Source organism: Cupressus sempervirens, chromosome 9, assembly GCF_028749045.1.
Source record: "Cupressus sempervirens isolate cs-2001-9-10 chromosome 9, ASM2874904v1, whole genome shotgun sequence".
NCBI classification, from domain to species: domain Eukaryota; kingdom Viridiplantae; phylum Streptophyta; class Pinopsida; order Cupressales; family Cupressaceae; genus Cupressus; species Cupressus sempervirens.
Window position 1 is genome coordinate 281,697,576 of NC_143126.1, and position 26,214 is coordinate 281,723,789.

The 26,214-nt window shown below is 31.2% G+C and overlaps 2 protein-coding genes across 2 annotated transcripts; both read left to right on the forward strand.

The window, feature by feature from the left end:
• Positions 1-352: 352 nt before the first annotated feature.
• LOC149538540 (uncharacterized) lies at positions 353-961 on the forward strand. Its single transcript, XM_089802477.1, has one exon. The coding sequence runs from the start codon at positions 353-355 to the stop codon at positions 959-961; it is 609 nt and encodes a 202-aa protein (XP_089658603.1).
• Positions 962-1,054: 93 nt separating this feature from the next.
• LOC149538541 (secreted RxLR effector protein 78-like) lies at positions 1,055-1,783 on the forward strand. The gene is made up of 2 exons (XM_089802478.1): positions 1,055-1,288; positions 1,433-1,783. The coding sequence occupies exons 1-2, from the start codon at positions 1,055-1,057 to the stop codon at positions 1,781-1,783; spliced, it is 585 nt and encodes a 194-aa protein (XP_089658604.1).
• Positions 1,784-26,214: the final 24,431 nt, after the last annotated feature.

Here is a 26,214-nt window from a genome sequence, read left to right on the forward strand (position 1 = left end):
TAGATCTTCTATTTCCTTGGTCTCTCTATGCTACGAATCAGGAGAGTCTGTTCTTCTCACCAACGTCTATGCCCTTGTTGAGCTCCAAGGTAAGATCCTTACATGGAATAATATTCATTTTGTTTATGGGTTTTTTCCTTATCTGCCATGGATTATTGCTGGAGATTTTAATGCTATTCTAGATCTCTCTGAAAAATGGGGGGGTATCGCAAGACTTGAGCCCTCCTCTGTGCTTCTTTGGGATAACATTTTGGCACTCAATCTTGTTGATATCAAGCCTAGTAATGGCCAGTTCACCTGGAATAATAGAAGAATAGGAGATAATTGCATTGCAGAAAGACTAGATCGCTTCATGGTGTCTTGTTTTTGGGTGGGTGGATTATGGTCATCCAGGTCTGAGATTTTAGATTGCAAAGGGTCGGATCACTGGCCCATTAAGTTAGTTATTTCCTCCAACTGGTTGCCTCAGAAGCCACCTTTTAAATTCCATATTATGTGGTTAAGGGACCCTAAACTATATGGCTATGTTGCTGAGTGGTGGAAGGATGGTAGACCTGCCTTTGGTACAGCAATGTATATCTTTGCTAAACTCCTACAATATGTTAAATTTCAGCTTAAAAGATGGAACAGGTATTGCTTTGGTAATATTTTCCAAGAGAAATATGTGGCCCAGGCTGAGTTGAATGATATTACCAGGTTGTTAAGGGAAGAGGGAGTGTCAGATTATTTGTTGCAGGAGGAAGCTAGGGCTCTGAAAACTTTGGAGGAGTGGGAACTGAGAGAGGAAATCTACTGGAAACAAAAAGATTGTATTATATGGCTTCAAGAAGGTGATAAGAATACTGCTTTCTTCTTCAATTCAGTTAAGGCCAAACAACATGGTAACTCCATATCAACCTTGGTGAATGCTAGGGGAGAGACGCTCTCTTCTTCTCAGGATATTTTCAGCGAACCTATATAGTATTTTGAGTCTTTATTTAGGGAGGTTTCACAAGGGGACTCGGTTGAAGAGGCCCAGGTCCTTTCTTTTATTCCTTCTTTAGTCTCTTTGGACATGAAAGAGCATCTTATGAGTGCCATCTCTTTGGAGGAATTAGAGGGGACTGTTTTCCAAATGAAGAAAGGAAAAGCTCCAGGTCCGGACGGCTTTCCGATTGAGTTCTTCCAAGAATTTGGGGATATTATCAAGATAGATTTACTGGTAGTTGTTCAAGAATCCCAGAGAAACAAGAAAATGCTCTGGGCTCTGAATTCTACTTTCCTTGCTCTCATCCCCAAGGAAGAAAGGGCTGATCAGATTAGTCAATTTCTCCCTATCTCTCTATGCAATGTTGTTTATAAATTTATATTTAAGCTAATAGCTAATAGGTTAAAAAAGTGGCTTCCCAAGTTAATTTCTAAAGAATAGAGTGGCTTTGTGATGGGGTGTCAGATCCTAGATGGGGTGGTTGTGGCAACTGAGACTATTCACTCTATGGCCAATTCTAAAGACAAGGCTATGTTCATTAAGTTGGACATGGCTAAGGCATATGACAGAGTTCGTTGCTCCTTTCTTCAGAGGATTCTAGGTGCCTTTGGTTTTGAGGAGGAATGGATTCGGTGGGTTTTGAGTTGTGTGAATTCGACTTCTTTCTCAGTCTTGATTAATGGGGAACACTCTAATTTCTTTGGTGCTTCTTGGGGTTTACGACAAGGCGATCCCCTATCTCCTTATTTGTTTCTTCTTTTGGCAGAAGGTCTGGGCCGGTTGATAAATAATAATGTGGAAGGGGGCTTTATTTAAGGATGGCAATGGGGTGGAGGTCTCCTTGTGCAATCTCACCTACAGTTTTTGGATGATACAACCTTGATGGGTATGGCTACCGTTCGGGAGGCTTCAAATATACGTAGAGTGTTGAATGTTTATCTTGCTACTTCAAGTCAGATGATTAATGAGGACAAATCTTCCATTTATTTCTTTAATACTCCACCTTCTATTCAGAGGAGAATCACTCATATTCTCATATTCCAAATTGGAAGTCTTCCGATGTTCTACCTCGGCATTCCTATCTCTGGTGGTAGGCATTCTAAGGAATCATGGCAGGTTATTCTTGATAAGTTTCAGGCCAAAGTTACTCGTTGGACTCACTGCTGGCTTTCCTTTGTGGGACGGGTCCAACTAATTCAATCTGTGGTTCAAGCTCTTCCTCTCTATAGGAGTATGGTTCAGGTGGCGTTGTTGAGCTTTGTTAGGGAATTGGATTCCTTAGCAAGACAATTTTTATGGGTTGGTAATCTATCTTCAACCAAATGGAGTCTTGTCAAATGGGAGGTTGTCTGTAGTCCAAAACGGTTTGGTGGTCTTGGCTTACGACAATCAGTGCTGACTGGTACTACTCTGGCTGCTAAATTGTATTGGGGTTGGTGTGTGGAAAAGGAACAGGTTTGGGCTAGGATTTTGTCTTTGAAGTACCTTCCAGGGATCCCCCATAATGATATTCCTCGGTATGGCTTGTGTGGGAAAGGCTCTATGATTTGGAGTACTCTCAAGAAAGGAGCAGCACTCATTAAGGGTGGCTTACACTGGATCTACAAGAGTGGCTCAGAGGCTCAGTTCTAGCATGATGCTTGGGATGGGTATCCTCCCTTGGTTGTTTAGTATCCTCATTTGCACAGGCTAGCTCAGAGTTTCTATGATGCTGGATGGTCTAGAGTGTGCGACTTTAAATCCTTTTCCCCTCAGGGTCAACTGGTGGAGGCAAGGTGGAAGAATCTGGAGGAGTGGCCTATTCTTGGTTCTAAAGCGGAGCGGGCTGAGCTCCAATTCATTCTTTCGGGGTGGGACTGTAATGCCCTTTGTGGTGTGGATGTGTTGGCCTGGTCCCCTAATCCCAAGGGCATTTATACTATTTCCTCTGCTTATCAGGAGTTTCTCTCCCAACAACTGGTTGGAGGGGAGGTTCATTGGTGGAAGAAAGTTTGGAATCAGTTTTCTTGGCCAAAATGTAACTACTTTATTTGGACCTTGGCTTGGAACAGCTGTCTGACATGGGGACAATATTCAGAAGAGGGGTTTTTCTAGCCTGTTGAGATGTATTCTATGTAGTAGTGGGGAAGAAGACTCTATGCATTTATTCTTCCAGTGCTCTTTCACTCTACAGTTATGGCATTTCTGGTGAGAGGTTTGGAAATGCTCGTGCATTCACGCCTCCTCTCTGACAAAGTTTTGGTTGAGACTGGGGAGGCCCCCATCCCTGGCTTCCTTTTTGTAGGATGTTTGGTGTACTGGTCCTACCTTTTTGCTTTGGCAAGTCTAGTTGGAATGAAATCGAAGAATATTTCGGGGTGAAGCTTTGGGGATTCAACAAGTTTGGAGTAGAATCCTGGGAATGATTCAGGACATAGTCTTAGCTAAAAGAGAGGTGGTGATGCCTCTCGAGAGGGACAAGGCTGTAATGGTTGACAGGTTTGGAATTCAAGGAATTTCTCCAGACTTGGCCTCTGTTAGGAGAGGCAGAAGGGGGAAACATAAAGTCCAAAGGATAGGGAAGTGGATGTCCCCTCCGGATGGCATTTTGAAAGTTAATACTGATGGTTCATCTAGGGGAAACCCAGGGCCTACTGGTATAGGTGGGATTGGCAGGGACTCTTCTGGAAGGGTGGTTTTTATATTCTCAGTCAATAAAGGGATGCAAACTATTAATAGAATGGAAGGTTTGGCTATTCTTTATGCGTTGCAGAGGGCATATGCTTTGGGGTGGTGCAAGGTGATTTGTGAATCTGACTCTCAGGTTCTTGTGAATCTTCTACTTGAGAGGAAGTGTTCGGATGTAAGTTGGGAGCTATCTTTGATAGTGCAAAAGATTTTACAGGTTAGTTCTATGATGGATTTAGTGTCTTATACCCATATTCCAAGGTAGTGGAATAGGGCAGCTGATAGTTTGGCAAAGTGGGCATCTGGAAATGTAGATGGTTGGCGGATTGATGAGTGGGAGCACCTGCCAGGTGAGTTACATCAAGACTTGGACAGAACATTGTCAGAGGATGTAAGTGGAATAAGGGAGAGTTGATTTTGCCTCTACGATTTTTCTGTAGTTTCTAGTGTTTCCTAGGGTTTAGGCCCTGTTCTATTTTGTATTGATTTGATCTCATTTTCAATAAAGTTTTTACCTCTCTTCTTCAAAAAAAAAATTAAATAATTTTGTTTAATTATTTCAAAATTCTTTTCGAAACTAGTCAACTCAAGTCAACCATGGTTAAATTTGGTCAACTTTTGGTCAAACTTGATCTTTGCGTATGTGAATATGAGCAAATGTGAGTATGAATTCCAACAACAATTCGATGCAAATTCTCATTCAACCTTTCAAAATGAAGAGATGAGGGGCTCTTAAATAGATTTTCTTCAAATTCATCAACAGTTGAGATTGATTTCAATCAACGGTTAGGATTAAAGGTGAAGTTCAGTCATAAAACAAGATTTTCAAATTAAAGGGAGTTAACAGATTTAATTTGAGTAAAATAAGGAGTTAACTGATTCAATTTGAGTTGAAAAAGGAGTTAACTGATTTAACTCATTTTTGATCAATAGTGAACTGGAAATTTTCCTTTTTGAACTGAAGAGAGATTTTGTTGAGATATTTAATTTAATAAAATGAGATATGCTCTCATAATTACTTTTTCTATTTAATTATATAATCTTTAATTAATTAGAGACACTTTTCTTATTTAATTAAATAACTTCATTTAATTAATTAGAAATGGCTTCTCATTTAATTAAATAACTTTGTTTAATTAATTAGAAGTAAGTACTCCATTTAATTAAATAATTTCATTTAATTACTTCAAAATTCTTTTCGAAACTAGTCAACTAAAGTCAATCGTGGTTAAATCTAGCCAACTTTTGGTCAAACTTGATCTTTGCGTATGTGAATATGAGCAAATGTGAGTATGAATTCCAGCAACAATTCGATGCAAATTCTCATTCAACCTTTCAAAATGAAGAGATGAGGGTCTCTTCATTTTGAAAGGCTGAATGAGAATTTGCATCAAATTGTTGCTAGAATTCATACTCACATTTGCTCATATTCACATACGCAAAGATAAAGTTTGACAAAAAGTTGACTAGATTTAACTACGGTTGATTTGAGTTGACTAGTTTTGAAAAGAATTTTGAAATAATTAAATGAAATTATTTAATTAAATGGAGTACTTACTTCTAATTAATTAAACAAAGTTATTTAATTAAATGAGAAGCAATTCCTAATTACTTAAATGAAGTTATTTAATTAAATAAGAAAAGTGTCCCTAATTAATTAAAGATTATTTAATTAAATGGAAAAAGTAATTATGAGAGCATATCTCATTTTATTAAATTAAATATCTCAACAAAATCTCTCTTCAATTCAAAAAGAGAAATGTTCAGTTCACTATTGATAAAAAATGAGTTAAATAAATTAACTCCTTTTTCCACTCAAATTGAATCAGTTAACTCCTTCTTTTACTCAAATTAAATCTGTTAACTCTCTTTAATTTGGAAATCTCCCTTTATGACTGAACTTCACCTTTAATCTTGACCGTTGATTGAAATCGATTTCAACCATTCATGAATTTCAGGAAAGTCTATTTAAGAGACCCTCATCTCTTCATTTTGAAAGGTTGAATGAGAATTTCCATAGAATTGTTACTGGAATTCATACTCACATTTGCTCATATTCACATACACAAAGATCAAGTTTGATCAAAAGTTGACTAGATTTAACCACGGTTGACTTGAGTTGACTAGGTTCAAAAAATAATTTTGAAATAATTAAACAAAATTATTTAATTAAATAGAGTACTTACTTCTAATTAATTAAATGAAGTTATTTAATTAAATAAAAAAAGTGTCTCTAATTAATTAAAGATTATTTAATTAAATGGAAAAAGTAATTATGAGAGCATATCTCATTTTATTAAATTAAATATCTCAACAAAATCTCTCTTCAGTTCAAAAAGGGAAATTTTCAGTTCATTATTGATAAAAAATGAGTTAAATCAGTTAACTCCTTTTTCTACTCAAATTGAATCAGTTAACTCCTTATTTTACTCAAATTAGATCTGTTAACTCCCTTTAATTTGAAAATCTCCTTTATGACTGAACTTCACCTTTAATCCTGACCGTTGATTGAAATCGATCTCAATCGTTGATGAATTCTAGAAAAGTCTATTTAAAAGAACCTCATCTCTTCATTTTGAAAGGTTGAATGAGAAATTGCATCAAATTTTTGCTGGAATTCATACTAACATTTGCTCATATTCACATACGCAAAGATCAAGTTTGACCAAAAGTTGACACAATGTAACCACGGTTGACTTGAGTTGACTACTTTCAAAAAGAATTTTGAAATAATAAAACAAAATTATTTAATTAAATGGAGTACTTACTTCTAATTAATTAAACAAAGTTATTTAATTAAATGAAGTTATTTAATGAAATAAGAAAAGTGTCTCTAATTAATTAAAGATTATTTAATTAAATGAGAAAAGTAATTATGAGAGCATAACTCATTTTATTAAACTAAATATCTCAACAAAATCTCTCTTCAGTTCAAAAAGGGAAATATCCAATTCACTATTGATCAAAAATGAGTTAAATCGGTTAAGTCCTTTTTCTACTCAAACTGAATCAATTAACTCCTTATTTTACTCAAATTAAATCTGTTAACTCCCTTTAATTTGGAAATCTCCCTTGATGACTGAACTTCACCTTTAATCCTGGCCGTTGATTGAAATTGATCTCAACCGTTGATGAATTCCAGGAAAGTCTATATAAGAGACCCTCATCTCTTCATTTTGAAAGGTTGAATGAGAATTTGCATCGAATTGTTGCTGGAATTCATACTCACATTTGCTCATATTCACATACGCAAAGATCAAGTTTGACCAAAAGTTGACTAAATTTAACCACGGTTGACTTGAGTTGACTAGTTTTGAAAAGAATTTTGAAATAATTAAACGAAATTATTTAATTAAATAGAGTACTTACTTCCAATTAATTAAACAAAGTTATTTAATTAAATGAGAAGCCATTCCTAATTAATTAAATGAAGTTATTTAATTAAATAAGAAAAGTATATCTAGTTAATTAAAGATTATTTAATTAAATGTAAAAAGTAATTATGAGAGCATATCTCATTTTATTAAATTAAATATCTCAACAAAATCTCTCTTCAGTTCAAAAAGGGAAATTTTCAGTTCACTATTGATCAAAAATGAGTTAAATCAGTTAACTCCTTTTTCTACTCAAATTGAATCAGTTAACTCTTTATTTTACTCAAATTAAATCTGTTAACTCCCTTTAATTTGGAAATCTCCCTTTATGACTGAACTTCACCTTTAATCCTGACCGTTGATTGAAATCAATCTCAACCATTGATGAATTGCAGGAAAGTCTATTTAAGAGACCCGCATCTCTTCATTTTGAAAGGTTGAATGAGAATTTGCATCGAATTGTTGCTGGAATTCATACTCACATTTGCTCATATTCACATACGCAAAGATCAAGTTTGACGAAAAGTTGATCAGATTTAACTACGGTTGACTTGAGTTGACTAGTTTCGAAAAGAATTTTGAAATAATTAAACAAAATTATTTAATTAAATGGAGTACTTACTTCTAATTAATTAAACAAATTTATTTAATTAAAGGAGAAGCCATTCCTAATTAATTATATGAAGTTATTTAATTAAATAACAAAAGTGTCTCTAATTAATTAAAGATTATTTAATTAAATAGAAAAAGTAATTATGAGAGCATATCTCATTTTATTAAATTAAATATCTCAACAAAATCTCTCTTTAGTTCAAAAAGGGAAATTTCTAGTTCACTATTGATAAAAAATGAGTTAAATCAGTTAACTCCTTTTTCTACTCAAATTGAATCAGTTAACTCCTTATTTTACTCAAATTAAATCTGTTAACTCCCTTTCATTTGGAAATTTCTCTTTATGACTGAACTTCACCTTTAATCATGGCCGTTGATTGAAATCGATCTCAACCGTTGGTGAATTCTAAGAAAGTCTATTTAAGAGATCCTCATCTCTTCATTTTGAAAGGTTGAATGAGAATTTGCATCGAATTGTTACTAGAATTCATACTCACATTTGCTCATATTCACATACAAAAAGATTAAGTTTGACCAAAAGTTGACCAGATTCAACCACGGTTGACTTGAGTTGACTAGTTTCGAAAAGAATTTTACAATAATTAAACGAAATTATTTAATTAAATAGATTACTTACTTCTAATTAATTAAACAAAGTTATTTAATTAAATGAGAAGCCATTCCTAATTAATTAAATGAAGTTATTTAATTAAATAAAAAAAGTGTCTCTAATTAATTAAATATTATTTAATTAAATAGAAAAAGTAATTATGAGAGCATATCTCATTTTATTAAATTAAATATCTCAACAAAATCTCTCTTCAGTTCAAAAAGGGAAATTTGATGTTCACTGTTGATCAAAAATTAGTTAAATCAGTTAACTCCTTTTTCTACTCAAATTGAATCAGTTAACTCCTTATTTTACTCAAATTAAATCTGTTAACTCCCTTTAATTTGGAAATCTCCATTTATGACTGAACTTCACCTTTAATCCTGACCGTTGATTGAAATTGATCTCAACCATTGATGAATTCTAGGAAAGTCTATTTAAGAGACCCTCATCTCTTAATTTTGAAAGTTTGAATGAGAATTTGCATCAAATTGTTGCTGGAATTCATACTCACATTTGCTCATATTAACATACACAAAGATCAAATTTGACCAAAAGTTGACCAGATTTAACCACGATTGACTTGAGTTGACTAGTTTCGAAAAGAATCTTGAAATAATTAAACGAAATTATTTAACTAAATGGAGTACTTACTTCTAATTAATTAAACAAAGTTATTTAATTAAATGAGAAGCCGTTCCTAATTAATTAAATGAAGTTATTTAATTAAATAAGAAAAGTGTGTCTAGTTAATTAAAGATTATTTAATTAAATGGAAAAAGTAATTATGAGAGCATATCTCATTTTATTGAATTAAATATCTCAACAAAATCTCTCTTCAGTTTAAAAAGAGAAATTTCCAGTTCAATATTGATCAAAAATGAGTTAAATCAGTTAACTCCGTTTTCTACTCAAATTGAATTAGTTAACTCCTTATTTTAGTCAAATTAAATCTGTTAACTCCCTTTAATTTGGAAATCTCCCTTTATGACTGAACTTCACTTTAAATCCTGACTGTTGATTGAAATCGATCTCAACCATTGATGAATTCAAGGAAAGTCTATTTAAGAGACCCTCATCTCTTCATTTTGAAAGGTTGAATGAGAATTTGCATCGAATTGTTGCTAGAATTCATACAAACATTTGCTCATATTCACATACGCAAAGATCAAGTTTGACCAAAATTTGACCAGATTTAACCACGGTTGACTTGAGTTGACTAGTTTCGAAAAGAATTTTGAAATAATTAAACAAAATTATTTAATTAAATGGAGTACTTACTTCTGTTAATTAAACAAAGTTATTTAATTAAATGAGAAGCCATTCCCAATTAATTAAATAATGTTATTTAATTATGTGAGGCCTCGCCCTGACCCATCGTAGCATAGTGATGCATTACTATTATTATTTTTTATATTCATGACTCGAGATGTCGAGGCATTATCTGATGCTTAGAACATACTTTATTATTTCATGTTGTGTGATGTTACTTGAGATATATTTGATGATTGTCATTTAATGTTCATGAAAATGTATGTTGATGAAATCAGTAAATGTAGGATTGAGATTTTGATTTAAGATATTTTAAATGGTTAAGAATTAAGTAGGATAAAGGAACCCTTATTGATGTATGTTTTAATTTATGAGAATTTCTGAATATGTATACATTTATGTACATGCGATTTTACAGGACTACTGATGTGTGCAATGAGTGTGCAAATATTTTAGCTGAGAAACCCTACGGAGGGACAAAACTGATCTTTATGTGCTAAATTTGAAAACCTTGTCGTTCGTAATTCACATATTTGTATTGCGAGATGTATGTATGCATCTTCCTTGTTCTGTGAATGTTAATGTTCATAATTATATTCTTTCAGTGTCGCTTGACACTCGTAAAATGTTTATGTGCTTCGTTGTGTTGTTTAGGGTTAATTGTTTAACCTTTGAACTCAAGTTGGTTCAAGTTAGTGTCAATTTTCTATTAGGTTCTTAATTAAGGTTAGTCATCTCTAATCTGGACAGTGCTTAATTTGCAAGTTAGAGTAGTGAGTTGGACCTATTTTATTTCTAGATTTTATTTGACTCTAAACCTCTTTCTTAATGCTTTAAAACATGTTATTATTCTAACTAAAGGGTATGGGTATGGATTAGGGGTCTTTTCCAACCCCTAAGCCCCTTTTTTTGACTTTTGATGTCACTCAAAAAGTCCCTTTTTGCCTTTGTGCGAAAATTGACCATGGTTATCTTGAGTTACCTCACCTCATCTCCACTTAGGGTTTAACCATGGTGTAGGTTGAGTAGGAGTTTCTAGATTTGTTAGTAGGTGGAGATAGTTATTGCTCCTTTTGGGTGGTTGAGTTGGAGGCTTATTCAGAGGCCTTCCTTGGACTAGTTGGTTGTTACCCAATCTCTACATTTAGAGAGGAATGCTTGAAGGTTGAAGGAAGGAAAGGGGATACTCTACTCAAATTTTTTCATTGCCATTACCTCTTTGTGAAGGTAGTAAATTCTCATCTCCCTTATTCAGATTTTATGTTTTGTTTCATGTTCATGCTACCTTGTTGTTGTTTCACTGTTTGTATGGTTGTGGGTATGTTGGAAAAATTTGAAAAAACTATGTTATTTTGGTTGTTTTCCTTTCATGTTTATGTTTGCAATTTTTGAGTTTTCCTTGCATGGGTGTTTTGGTATTACTCACCCTTGAAGAGGGCAGAAGTGACCAATTTAGATAGAGGTCTATTTAGTTGGACTCCAACTAGTGTAGAGTCTCTTCTCAAGATAAGAAGAGGGATAAAGGGTAGGGTGTTATGGGCCCCTACCCGTCAGCACAAACTTGGTATGAATATGGCATGTTTAAATGGAAGAACAGAAGTTCTTGGTTATTAGCCCCGATTGGGCATCTGAATTGGTGTTGTGCTTGACTTCTCCTGTTGGAAGAATCCACCTTTCCCTAGTTTTGATTCATTGTGAATCTTATTGTGTAAACCATGTATGATTATGCATGTTTGATTTTATTTTGGTTCTGCTTGGTCATCACCCGATCAGATATTGGTTTCCTCCATGGTTCTTGAAATGAGATTCAGAAAACATTACAAATTTCTTGATTTTGGTCATGAGGAAAAATTTGATTTAATTGTTGAAATTTAGGATTGAGATCCTATTGTAAATAGTATTTTTAAACCATATTGTAAATGGCAATGAAGCTGGGTTTTCTTCCTGATTCTTTCCTGGCTGAGCCTTTGAATTAGGTTTGCCAATAAAATTGGTGTTGAGCATATTTGGCTATCATGTGTTTTAATTGCGTATTAAATTTAATATGGTTGCACATAAAAAAAATAAGAATAACGGATAATGTCATGAATTGTGATATTTCAAGTTTTAAATTGTTAAGGAAGAGCAATCTGACAGAATGAAATTTCCAAGTTGATGTATAAGTATTAGGTGAATTAGGATTCCTACCTTGAGAACTCAAATTATCTCTTCTTTGTTAAATTTCCTTATGAACGAATCAATTGGACTAAGAGATTTTGTATCTCCTTAAATATTCAAAAGCATAAATCAGTTAGTTGTCTTTAACCCTGCCATGGATTGCTTATCGGCTGCATTAAGTTTTACATTGATTGTTATATGAATTATCATCCTAAACTATACTTAGTCCAATGAGTAACTCACACTATCATTGTAATATCTTATCACAAGTAACATAGACTATTGGAGTAGGAAACCAAATAGGAAGGAATTGATGATGTTAAAATTGACAAAATTTCCAAGCTTTCATATATGTTGAAAACGAAAACTATGATCATGCATGCAGATTTACCTTTTATGATTGTTAGATCCTAATGATAAAGTATTGCATTATTGAATGAAACGAATAATTCAAACTCTTGATAGGATATGGTTGTATCAAGTCATTATAGAGTTGCCAAAAAAAAAAAAGGTGAGATTAATGATGAATTTAGTCCTCGAATTAATCTATTTTAGATGTGATGGAAATTGTATTGAATCCTACCTTGATCATCTAATAGATTTAAGAGATGCTCTATTAGTTTTCCAAGCCATAGGAATTTTAAGAATTAACTTGAGATAATGTTTGCAATATGTAGCTCTTCAAAATTTGATCCAACTTAAAAAGGATTAAATCTACTTTTCATACCATCCCTAAGAAAAATTTCCAAAAAACCCACCTACAGGATGCTTGAATTTGTATGAGAGATCTTTTAATTTTGTATGGAAGCAATAGAGAATATTCTTTTAAATATTCTTTCAATTTAAATTTTGTGATAAAACAAAAAAATCAAATTTAGGCATTTTATACATGATAAAGTCTTAAAAAGGATTTAAAAATATATATATATACATATGCAACATCTCATCATTCCTTACCTATTTAAATTTTTGTCATTATTATGGTTCCTTCTTGGTGGGCGTCAACTTGGAAGAGTCTTCAAGAAGTTTTTTTTAAAACAAATAAAATATTTGTACATGGGGGAGGGTGATGTCACCCTATCCCCATGTCACATCCCCTTATTCCTCTCATGTGAGTGCTCAAGCTAGAAGGAGGGGCATTAAGATAGCCTTGGGTTGTTTCAACCAAAATTAATAAATTGCCACCATTTTTGGGTGCCCACGTACTATGACTGACGCAGGGCCAGTATGGGGCAGCGCGCCCTCTCAGTGCTTGGGAAAGAGCAGGCCCTAAGTAGAAGGGGGGGTGACATGGCAGTAGGGGGTGTAGGGATGTAGGGGGCTGTAGGGAGGTTAGGATAGGGTTAGATTAAATTATGTTGTTAGTTTTAATGTTTAGTTAGTATTTATTTTAAGTTAGTTTAGTGTTATTGTATATTGTTTTGAATAGTTAAGTTAGTTTAGTGTTATTGTATATTGTTTTGAATAGTTAAGTTTTAAGGTAATTATATTTTATGTAATGCTAGTTTTAAAATTAATAAGTTGCCTTTGTTGTTAGAACTAAGTTAGTTTAACAAAAAAAAAAAAAATTTGAGTTTTGCATTAAGTAAATTTTAGTATAGATATATGATCAGGAAGACATCATTTTTTCGGGTAATTAGACCTTGATTAGCTATTCCAATTAATTTTAACCTAAAATTTATTTAGATTGTCATTTAAATAACTTTGGTATGTTATTGTGAATTTAATGTAATAACGTAACTTAAGATTGATATAAATCTTATAGCAAAAGTTTTAATATCTTAGCGATGTGATCGTCCTCATGTTCTAATCTAAAGACATAATGTAGCGAACCTTTACTTAAACTGTTATCACAATTATTTCAAACTTAGGGCATGTTTAATTATTAATTTCAAAAAAAAAAAAAAAAAAATTTGTATGTGTTTTTTGCATTGAGTTTTGGGCATGACAAATTAAATAAGAAAACTATCTCTAATTAATTAAAGATTATTTAATTGAATAAAAAAAGTAATTATGAGAGCATATCTCATTTTATTAAATTAAATATCTCAACAAAATCTCTCTTTAGTTCAAAAAGGGAAATTTTCAATTCACTATTAAACAAAAATGAGTTAAATCAGTTAACTCCTTTTTCTACTCAAATTGAATCAGTTAACTCCTTATTTTACTCAAATTAAATCTATTAACTCCCTTTAATTTGGAAATCTCCCTTTATGACTGAACTTCACCTTTAATCCTGACCATTGATTGAAATTGATCTCAACCGTTGATGAATTCCAAGAAAGTCTATTTAAGACACCCTCATCTCTTAATTTTGAAAGGTTGAATGAGAATTTGCATCGAATTGTTGTTGGAATTCATACTCACATTTTCTCATATTCACATACGCAAATATCAAGTTTGACCAAAAGTTGACCAAATTTAACCACGGTTAACTTGAGTTAACTAGTTTCGAAGAGAATTTTGAAATAACTAAACGAAATTATTTAATTAAATCGAGTACTTACTTTTAATTAATTAAACAAAGTTATTTAATTAAATGAGAAGCCATTCCTAATTAATTAAATGAAGTTATTTAATTAAATAAGAAAAGTTCTTCTAATTAATTAAAAATTATTTAATTAAATAGAAAAAGTAATTATGAGAGCATATCTCATTTTATTAAATTAAATATCTCAGCATAATCTCTCTTTAGTTCAAAAAAGGAAATTTTCAGTTCACTATTGATAAAAAATGAGTTAAATCAGTTAACTCCTTTTTCTACTCAAATTGAATTAGTTAACTCCTTATTTTACTCAAATTAAATCTGTTAACTCTCTTTAATTTGGAAATCTCCCTTTCTAACTGAACTTCACCTTTAATCCTGACCGTTGATTGAAATAGATCTCAACTGTTGATGAATTCCAAAAAAGTCTATTTAAGAGACCCTCATCTCTTCATTTTAAAAGGTTGAATGAGAATTTGCATTGAATTGTTCCTGGAATTCATACTCACATTTGCTCATATTCATATATGCAAAGATCAAGTTTGACCAAAAGTTGACCAAATTTAACAACGGTTGACTTGAGTTGACTAGTTTCGAAAAGAATTTTTAAATAATTAAATGAAATTATTTAAGTAAATGGAGTACTTACTTCTAATTAATTAAACAAAGTTATTTAATTAAATAAGAAAAGTGTCTCTAATTAATTAAAGATTATTTAATTAAATAGAAAAAGTAATTATGAGAGCATATCTCATTTTATTAAATTAAATATCTCAACAAAATCTCTCTTCAGTTCAAAAAGGGAAATTTTCAGTTCACTATTGATCAAAAATGAGTTAAATCAGTTAACTCCTTTTTGTACTCAAATTGAATTAGTTAACTCCTTATTTTACTCAAATTAAATCTGTTAACTCCCTTTAATTTGGAAATCAAACTTTATGACTGAACTTCACCTTTAATCATGATCGTTGATTCAAATCGATCTCAACCGTTGATAAATTCAAGGAAAGTCTATTTAAGAGACCCTCTTCTCTTCATTTTGAAAGGTTGAATGAGAATTTGCATCGAATTGTTGCTAGAATTCATACTCACATTTGCTCATATTCACATACGCAAAGATAAAGTTTGACCAAAAGTTGACGAAATTTAACCACGGTTGACTAGTTTTGAATTTTTTTTGAAATAATTAAACGGAATTATTTAATTAAATGGAGTATTTACCTCTAATTAATTAAACAAAGTTATTTAATTAAATGAGAAGCCATTCCTAATTAATTAAATGAAGTTATTTAATTAAATAAGAAAAGTGTCTCTAATTAATTAAAGATTAATTAATTAAATAGAAAAAGTAATTATGAGGGCAAATCTCATTTTATTAAATTAAATATCTCAACAAAATCTCTCTTCGGTTCAAAAAGGCAAATTTCCAGTCACTATTGATCAAAAATGAGTTAAATGAGTTAACTCCTTTTTCTACCAAAATTGAATCAGTTAACTTCTTATTTTACTCAAATAAAATCTGTTAACTCCCTTTAATTTGGAAATCTCCCTTTATGACTGAATTTCACCTTTAATCCTGATCGTTGATTGAAATCGATCTCAACCGTTGATGAATTCTAGGAAAGTCTATTTAAGAGACCCTCATCTCTTCATTTTGAAAGGTTGAATGAGAATTCGCATCGAATTGTTGCTAGAATTCATACTCACATTTGCTCATATTGACATACGCAAAGATCAAGTTTGACCAAAAGTTGACAAAATTTAACCACGGTAGACTTGAGTTGACTAGTTTCAAATTTTTTTTTAAAATAATTAAATGAAATTATTTAATTAAATGGAGTACTTACTTCTAATTAAATAAACAAAGTTATTTAATTAAATTAGAAGCCATTCCTAATTAATTAAATGAAGTTATTTAATTAAATAAGAAAAGTGTCTCTAATTAATTAAAGATTATTTAATTAAATAGAAAAAGTAATTATGAGAGCATATGTCATTTTATTAAATTAAATATTTCAACAAAATCTCTCTTCAGTTCAGAAAGGGAAATTTCCAGTTCACTATTGATAAAAAATGAGTTAAATCAGTTAACTCCTTTTTCTACTGAAATTGAATCAGTTAACTCCTTATTTTACTCAAATTAAATTTGTTAACTCCCTTTAATTTGGAAATCTCCCTTTATGACAGAACTTCACGTTTAATCCTGAGCATTGATTGAAATCGATCTCAACCATTGATGAATTTCGAAAAAAGTCTATTTAAGAGACCCTCATCTCTTCATTTTGAAAGGTTGAATGAGAATTTGCATCGAACTGTTGCTGGAATTCATACTCACATTTGCTCATATTCACCTATGCAAAGATCAAGTTTGACAAAAACTTGACCAGATTTAACCACGGTTGACTTGAGTTGACTATTTTTGAAAAGAATTTTGAAATAATTAAGAAAAATTATTTAATAAAATGGAGTACTTACTTCTAATTAATTAAACAAAGTTATTTAATTAAATGAGAAGCTATTCCTAATTAATTAAATGAAGTTATTTAATTAAATAAGAAAAGTGTCTCTAATTAATTAAAGATTATTTAATTAAATAGAAAAAGTAATTATGAGAGCATATCTCATTTTATTAAATTAAATATCTCAACAAAATCTCTCTTCAGTTCAAAAAGTAAAATTTTCAGTTCACTATAAATCAAAAATGAGTTAAGTCAGTTGACTCCTTTTTCTACTCAAATTGAATCAGTTAACTCCTTATTTTACTCAAATTAAATCTGTTAACTCCCTTTAATTTGGAAATCACCCTTTATAACTGAACTTCACTTTTAATCCTGACCATTGATTGAAATTGATCTCAACCATTGATGGATTCCGGAAAAGTCTATTTAAGAGACCCTCATCTCTTAATTTTGAAAGGTTGAATGAGAATTTGCATCGAATTGTTGGTGGAATTCATACTCACATTTGCTCATATTCACATACGCAAAGATCAAGTTTGACCAAAAGTTGACTAGATTTAACCACAGTTGACTTGAGATGACTAGTTTCGAAAAGAATTTTGAAATTATTTAATTAAATCGAGTACTTACTTCTAATTAATTAAACAAAGTTATTTAATTAAATGAGAAGCCATTCCTAATTAATTAAATGAAGTTATTTTGTTAAATAAGAAAAGTGTCTCTAATTAATTAAAGATTATTTAATTAAATAGAAAAAGTAATTATGAGAGCATATCTCATTTTATTAAATTAAATATCTCAACAAAATCTCTCTTTAGTTGAAAAAGGGAAATTTTCAGTTCACTATTGATAAAAAATGTGTTAAATTAGTTAACTCCTTTTTCTACTCAAATTGAATTAGTTAACTCCTTATTTTAATCAAATTAAATCTGTTAACTCACTTTAATTTGGAAATCTCCCTTTATGACTGAACTTCACCTTTAATTCTGACCGTTGACTGAAATCGATTTCAACCATTGATGAATTTTAGAAAATTCTATTTAAGAGACCCTCATCTCTTCATTTTGAAATGTTGAATGAGAATTTGCATCGAATTGTTGCTAGAATTCATACTCACATTTGCTCATATTCACATATGCAAAGATCAAGTTTGACCAAAAGTTGACCAGATTTAACCACGGTTGACTTTAGTTGACTAGTTTCGAAAAGAATTTTGAAATAATTAAGCAAAATTATTTAATTAAATGGAGTACTTACTTCTAATTAATTAAACAAAGTTATTTAATTAAATAAGAAAAGTGTCTCTAATTAATTAAAGATTATTTAATTAAATAGAAAAAGTAATTATGAGAGTATATCTCATTTTATTAAATCAAATATCTCAACAAAAACTCTCTTCAGTTCAAAAAGGGAAATTTTTCAGTTCACTATTGATCAAAAGGGAGTTAGATTAGTTAACTCCTTTTTCTACTGAAATTGAATCAGTTAACTCTTTATTTTACTCAAATAAAATCTGTTAACTCTCTTTAATTTGGAAATCTTCCTTTATGACTAAACTTCACATTTAATCCTGACTGTTGATTAAAATCGATCTCAACCGTTGATGAATTCCAGCAAAGTCTATTTAAGAGACCCTCATCTCTTCATTTTGAAAGGTTGAATGCAAATTTGCATCGAATTGTTGCTAGAATTCATACTCACATTTGCTCATATTCACGTACGCAAAGATCAAGTTTGACCAAAAGTTGACCAGATTTAACCATGGTTGACTTGAGTTGACTAGTTTCGAAAAGAATTTTGAAATAATTAAACGAAATTATTTAATTAAATGCAATACTTATTTTTAATTAATTAAACAAAGTTATTTAATTAAATGAGAAGCCATTCCTAATTAATTAAATGAAGTTATTTAATTAAATAAGAAAAGTGTCTTTAAGTAATTAAAGATTATTTAATTAAATAGAAAAAGTAATTATGAGAGCATTTCTCATTTTATTAAATTAAATATCTCAACAAAATCTCTCTTCAGTTCAAAAAGGGAAATTTTGAATTAACTATTGATCAAAAATGAGTTAAATTAGTTGACTCCTTTTTCTACTCAAATTGAATCAGTTAACTCCTTATTTTACTCAAATTAAATCTATTAACTCCCTTTAATTTGGAAATCTCCCTTTATGAGTGAACTTCACTTTTAATCCTGACCGTTGATTGAAATCGATCTTAACCGTTGATGAATTGCAGGAAAGTCTATTTAAGAGACCCTCATCTCTTCATTTTGAAAAGTTGAATGAGAATTTGCATCAAATTGTTGCTGGAATTCATACTCACATTTGCTCATATGCACATACACAAAGATCAAGCTTGACCAAAAGTTGATTAGATTTAACCACGGTTGACTTGACTTGACTAGTTTCAAAAAGAATTTTGAAATAATTAAATCAAATTATTTAATTAAATACTGAGGCTTCGCCCCGACCCATCGTAAAATAGTGATATATTACTATTATTTTGATATTCACAACTCGAGATGTTGAGACATTATTTGATGCTTAGAACATACTTTATTATTTCATGTTGTGTGATGCTACTTTCAGATATATTTGATGATTGTCATTTAATATTTCATGTATATTGATGAAATTAGTAAATGTAGGATTGAGACTTTGATTTAAGAGATTTAAATGGTTAAGAATTTAGTAGGATGAAGAAACCCTTATTGATGTATGTTTTAATTTATGTGAATTGCTGATACGTATACATTTATGTGTAGTGCCTGCCCCTAGTTTACATTTTTCGAGCTACATTTATGATATGATTGCCAAACTCTTTTAGGCCAATTTATGTTTGATGAGTAGTATTATTATTTTAGAGATTATCAGAGGATGTTTACACTCAGTTTATTATATGATGAGATTACTTGGTACTCTATATTTCGTGCATGTATGATGATTATTCAATGGTTTTAGTTATCGATGATGATTAGTTAGATGGCTTATTATTTCATGTGCCTCTTATGGATACTTACCCCATACTGCATGTGTATGGTGTACGTGTTGTTTTATTTATGTATGGTGTTTCTGATATGGTTAAGGAAGGGAGTCGTAGTCACCTGCTAGTTGGGATCTACACGATGCACCACTTCCTGCCATTGCCTGTTTAGCTTAGAATATTGTGTTTGTACATGCGTGGATTTTATGCAGGTTGCAGGTACCGAGTATCAACTTCCTTGAATTGTTAGGATGAGCGTACCCTATCGCACTGTCTCAATGGTAAGAGAGGGGAGATAAACTCTTAAGTCCAAATCCTAAACCCTTTAGCCAATTGTCCTAATTGATAATTAGGACAAGTATCTAAGTTAAGTGCCCTTCGAATGCATCAAATGATGTAATTTCATGATTATAACCCTTTTTGTTTGATTTGGTATGTATTTTTCTATGATGGGTTTTCGTATATTGCTTTATGAGTCCTTGGTGTATTTTCTATTAATTAAGTCTAATTTTTTTTTAAAAAAAAGAAAAAAAGAAAAAAGAATTAATTAATGATTTATTTTAATAAGGAATTATTATGATATCTTTATATTTAATTAATTAATTAATTAATTAAATAAAATAATTAAAGTTGGAAATTAAAGTTCAAGATATATTTAAAACAGGATAATATTTATTTAATTTAATAATAATATATTTGGAGTTCATTTTTAAATAAATGCTAAATATTATTGTTATTTAAATTAATTAAATATGTTATCAATTAAGTTCTAAAATAAATTAAAAAGTTGAAAGATATTAATTTATTAAGAATTCTAGATCGCATGATCTAAACATGAGTTAAATATAAGAATTAAATTAAAAGATTAAATTATAAAAATTAATAATGTTATTTTAATTTCTTAAAAGTGCACATAAGATTTAAAGTAATAAATTAATTAAGAATTGAAGTCAAGTGAAATTTTAAATAAAGTTATTTAATCATTCAACTTAATGTGCATGAAAGTTGAATGCAAAAGAATAAGAAAAGATAATAAAAGTTAAATTAGAGTTAACTGAATTGTGCAAAGAGTCTTCTCGGGTAAACGCACAATTAGTGCCCCGAATTGAGGAGAAATTTCTTATCACAACTTTGGGGGTTCATTTTTGAAGAGACAAATTTGGACAAAAAATTTTGGGGGAGACAATTTTTGGAAGCAAATATCAGAAGGCTGATACGAAGAAAGTCTTCGAGGGGAAGGTTATTGATAGGAGCGAATTCGCATACAGTTCCTGGAGATTGCATAATAGCATCAGGATCAGGTAAGGTCTTGTGTTTTGGCTATCCATTAAATATGCAATTATCCCTTCCTGTCTTCTTCGTGTCTGGGGTTTGTAGATCTGAATTCTCTGTGATAAAAGTTTTAACTGTTAAATATTATGAATTTATTAATTGTTCGTCAATAATTTCTGTATCCATGAAGACTGGATGAATTATTAGAGCCCTTGTTTTCCTAATTTAGAAATTGAGATTTGATTAGGTAAGGATTTGAGTGTAAATTTGAAAGTTTTTTTTAAATAAATAAATAAATAAATATATATATATATATATTCCCTTTGGAGGGAATTGTTTTAATATAATTAAACTAAAACTAATTAAAATAAAACTTAATTTGTTTTAAAAAAAAATTGTTAAAAAAAAATAAATATATACAAAAAAAAATAATAATATATGAAAATTATATTAAAAAGTTTGAAGTGGGGCGGGGCCACCACTTCCCACGCCCCATAGCCACGTTGCCGCGGCAGGTGGTACTGCTGCCTGCAGCAGCAGTAACACCTGCGGCCGCAGGGATTGGCAGGTCGGCGGGCCTTTAAACACGCCATTTTTTATTATTAAAAAAAAATGAAATAAATTTTGACTTACTTTTTAAATTATTATTATTTTTTTTAAATGTTTTAATTAATATTATTATATTTTAATTTAAAATTTATTAAATTTTAAATTATATTAGAATTATATTATTATTTATTAATAATTTTATAAATAAATAAATTATTAATAAATATAATATGAAGTTTTTTTTTATGTATGTATCACTAATTAATTTTATTTAAAGTTTGATTTAAATAAAGATTAATTAAAATCGAAAACTTGTTTAAGCAAGTTTGATATTAGAATACTGTTTTCAATAAATGTAAAGATTATTATAATCAAAGATCAACAAGTATTCTTACTAATTTAAATATTACCCTTAGATTGTTTTAGGACTCTGACTTAAGTACAATTAGGGGTAATTAGGTGTTTCATTTGGATATAGGAACGGGATAATTAGTAAAGGTGAACTATGGGTTCTATCTGTTTAAAACATATGTTCAACTGGAAATGGAAACCTCACATTAACTCAATAGTATTTTATCAATCAAATTGATCTATAAGACTTTTTACTTGAAAATAAACACTGATAACTGAAACCTTATTGTTTAACTCAACTGTATGTTTTCAAATCAAAACCAATTGTGTGACTATGATGTTTTTCTATATATTGTCCATGCTTTGAGTGTTATGGGGTTGGTTTAGCGTTGACCAATTTAGGTTGTTACTAGAGGCTTGGGGTTGTGAATGTGATGTCATGATGATTTGGTTTCGATCTTTCTTAACCTGACCATGGTAATGTGATGAAGTGCTCTATGACATGTTTGAGTTACTGTTTGTTGTTGCTTTCCAGTTTCCTTGTGTGAAGCTGAGGTGTATATATTTGAGATACCTAACTTAACCATTTCTGAGTCTCGATCAGTTATACTTGTATTACTTTCTGGTTGCTCATTAGAGAACCATTGGATTTTGTGACTTATCATTGATGCCTTCAGTTGCTGATAGAGGACTGTCGTGATTACATGATTACTATTTGATGTTATCTGTTGCTCATGAAGAACTGATATAATTTGTGGATTATCATTTTTATGATTTTTTTCAGTTGCTCGCATAGGACTGAGATGGTTTTATTATGATTCTTTGATTTACGAGTTCATGAGCTAGGGTAGGTTATCTATGTGTAGAGTCGGGAAGTGGCTTGCAATGGGGGTCAGAGCCCTAAGAGGCTACCTTGAGAAACCCATTGTAAGTCGTTGTTAATAAGTGAAAACATTTACACTAAATGAGAGAAAATGAACCTAATAAGATAATTGTATGTTCTCTCCCATGCCATGAGTGCTAGTAAAGACTAGGATGGGGTAGAGAGGACGCTTGGTTACGAACTTGCATTCCATAGTATGCCTCGTCAGTACGAGAGGATACTAGTGGCCGCAGGATCAGTAGGGACCCGGGATTCCTAAGGGATTGCTCGGGTAACTTCTACATGACTTTTGCGATGACACTTTCCCGCTTGCATATTAGGTTTCCTACGTGTCTTGTGGTACCTCTGGGATATAGATGTCGATCTTTTTAGGAACACTTGAGTTAGCATACTTATAGAATTTCCTGGACTTAGAGAGTATTTATGATTATAGGTTTTGTTATCCTATTTGGGACTTGAGACTATCTCCTCAGCGCGGTGGGAGTGGACCATTTAGGTTCCACGCGGTCGGGTGGTAGTGCTTTTACTCTTACCATTGAGATCCGTTCCGTGGTCACTATGGTTGGAGATTTCGTGATTGGCATTTACCTACACTATGTTCTTGGATTAGTATGATGGATGGTTAGATTTTATGATAGATGTTATATCATTATGGATGTATGGATGTATCATGTATGGTGAATAGTTTCATATATTTTTACTGTACTTTGTATCAAGGATTTGAGGATGTTGTATCTTGATCTTTACATATGTATATTCTTTTAAGCCTTTCATACCCTGTGACATGTATAGTGGATGAATGAGCATTCCGAATTAATTTGCCAAGGAGCATTCGGAACAAATGTATATTATGGACATTGGAGTTTCTGATTATTCTTTTATATGTATGTGATAATTGTTAGACTTAGAATTAATTAAATTTAAACGTGACTCAACATCTTGGGATCTTTAAGAAATGTAACTGGCAATGTATGTTTGTCGATGATTACATGTTATTGCTTCCACTACTATTTGTTTGATGTGTATGTCATACTTTCTTACTTTAAAAAAAAAAAATGTTTAGCAAACTTAGTGAAACTTTAGGTTAATTCTTTTGGATCCCTTGGCGGGGCGTTACATTATGTACATGTGATTTTATGGGACTACTGATGTGTGCAATGAGTGTGCAGATATTTTAGCCGAGAAACCCTATGGAGGAACATAACTAATCTCTATGTGCTAATTGTGGAAATCTTGTTGTTCGTAGTTCACATATTTGTATTGTGAGATGTATGTATGTATCTTCTTTGTGCACTGAATGTTAATATTCGTAATTACGTTCTTTTAGTGTCACTTGACACTCGTAAACTGTTTATCTGCTTCAGTGTGTTGTTTAAGGTTAGTTGTTTAACCTTTGGAACCAAGTTGGTTTAGTTGGTGTCAGATTGCTTTTGGGTTCTTAATCGAGGTTAGTCATCCCTTAATCCGGATTAGTGCTTAATCCGCAATGTTAGAATAGTTAGATGGTCCTATTTTATTCCTAGATTTTATTTGGCTGTAAACCTCTTTCCTAAGGCTTAAAACTTGATATTATTATACCCAAAGGGCATGGGTATGGGTTAGGGGTCTTTTCCAACCCCTAAGCTCCTTTTTTTGACTTTTGAAGTCACTTAAAAAGTCTCTTTTTGCCTTTGTACGAAAATTGACCATGGTTATCTTGAGTTACTTCACCTCATCTCCACTTAGGGTTTAACCATAGTGTAGGTTGAGTTAGGAGTTTCTAGAATTGTTAGTGGGTGGAAATAGTTATTACCCCTTTTGGTGGTTGAGTTTGAGGCCTATTTAGAGGTCCTTCTTAGACTTGTGGAGGTTGTTACCCAATATCTACATTTAGAGAGGAGTTCTTGAAGATTGAAGTAAGTAAAGGGAAGCTCTACTCAAACTTGTTCATTGCCATTACCTCTTTGTGAAGGTTGGAATTCTCATCTTCCTTATTCAGTTTTCATGGTTGTTTCCTTCTCATGATACCTTGTTGTTGTTTCAATGGTTGTATGTTTGTGGGTATGTTGGGAAGATTTGAAAACCATGTTATTTTGGTTATTTTCCTTTCATGTTTATGTTTGCAATTTTGAGTTTTTCCTTGCATGGGTGTTTTGGTATTACTCACCCTTGGAGAGGGCAGAAGTGACCAATTTCAAAAAAGGTCTGTTTAGTTGGACTCCAACCAGTGTAGAGTCTCTTCTCAGGATGAGAAGAGGGAGAAAAGGTAGGGTGCTATGGGCCCCTACCTGTCAGCATAAACCTGGTATGAGTATGGCATGTTTAAATGACAGAATGGAAGTTCTTGGTTAATAGCCCCAATTGGGCATCTAATTTGGTGTTGTTCTTGACTTCTCCTAGTTGGAAGAATCCACCTTTCCCTAGTGTTGATTCATTGTAGATTCTGTTGTAAAAAATTTGTATAAATATGCATGTTTTGATTTGTTCTTGGTCATGCTTTTGGTCACTTGATCAGATTTTGTTCCCTCCAAGGTACTAGAAATATGATGTAGAAATTGATGTGAATCCCTTGATGAGGGTCATGAAGAAACTCCAATTAAAACTGTTGTAATTTAGGATTGAAATCCTATGTAAGTTGTATTTCAAACTTTATTGTAAATGGCAACGAAGCCGAGTTTTCTTCCTGATTCTTTCCCGGCTGAGCCTTTGAATCAGGTTTGCCAATAAAATTAGTGCTTTGAGTATAATTGCTTGTCATGTGATGTAGTTGTAAATTTTAAATTTAGATGGATGAATTTTAAAATTTGGATAGAATTGATGATGTATAAATTGGTAAAAATTTCAAGGTTTTCCTTTATGTTGAAATTGAAAAATTATACCATGGAAGTAGATTCAGTTGATTTGAGCAAAATTTTCAAGTTCTTTATATGTTCATTATATGATTAAAATAACATTTATGTTAAAGAAAGAAAAGAGGATTATAGTTAATAGTTCTATTCAGGATGTAAGGAGATCAAACTTAATCATGTATTTTTTTAGAAATAAACTATTGTATCATTATTTAAAGCTTGTCAAAAAGAAATATATAAACACCTTAAAAAAAAATAATACATGACTTTAAATCTATACTTAGATAAATTTCAAAAAAAAAGTTGTATCCAAGAGCCATATAGTCTCTGGAATTTGTATGGGAAAACAACTTAAATGCCCCTTTCATTACAAAGAATATTATTTAAAATATCCTCTTTTAAATCATATGTTAAATCTTATAAAATTAAAATTAAATTATAATGATTATAGAAATTTGTGTATTTTTGCGCTCGTAGTTTGGGCATGACATAAATGGAGCGGTTACTTCTAATTAATATTTAATTAAATGAGAATCCATTCCTAATTAATTAAATGAAGTTATTTAATTAAATAAGAAAAGTGCCTCTAATTAATTAAATAGAAAAAGTAATTATGAGAGCATATCTCATTTTATTAAATTAAATATCTCAACAAAATCTCTCTTCAGTTCAAAAAGGGAAACTTCCAGTTCACTATTGATAAAAAATGAGTTAAATCAGTTAACTCCTTTTTCTACTCA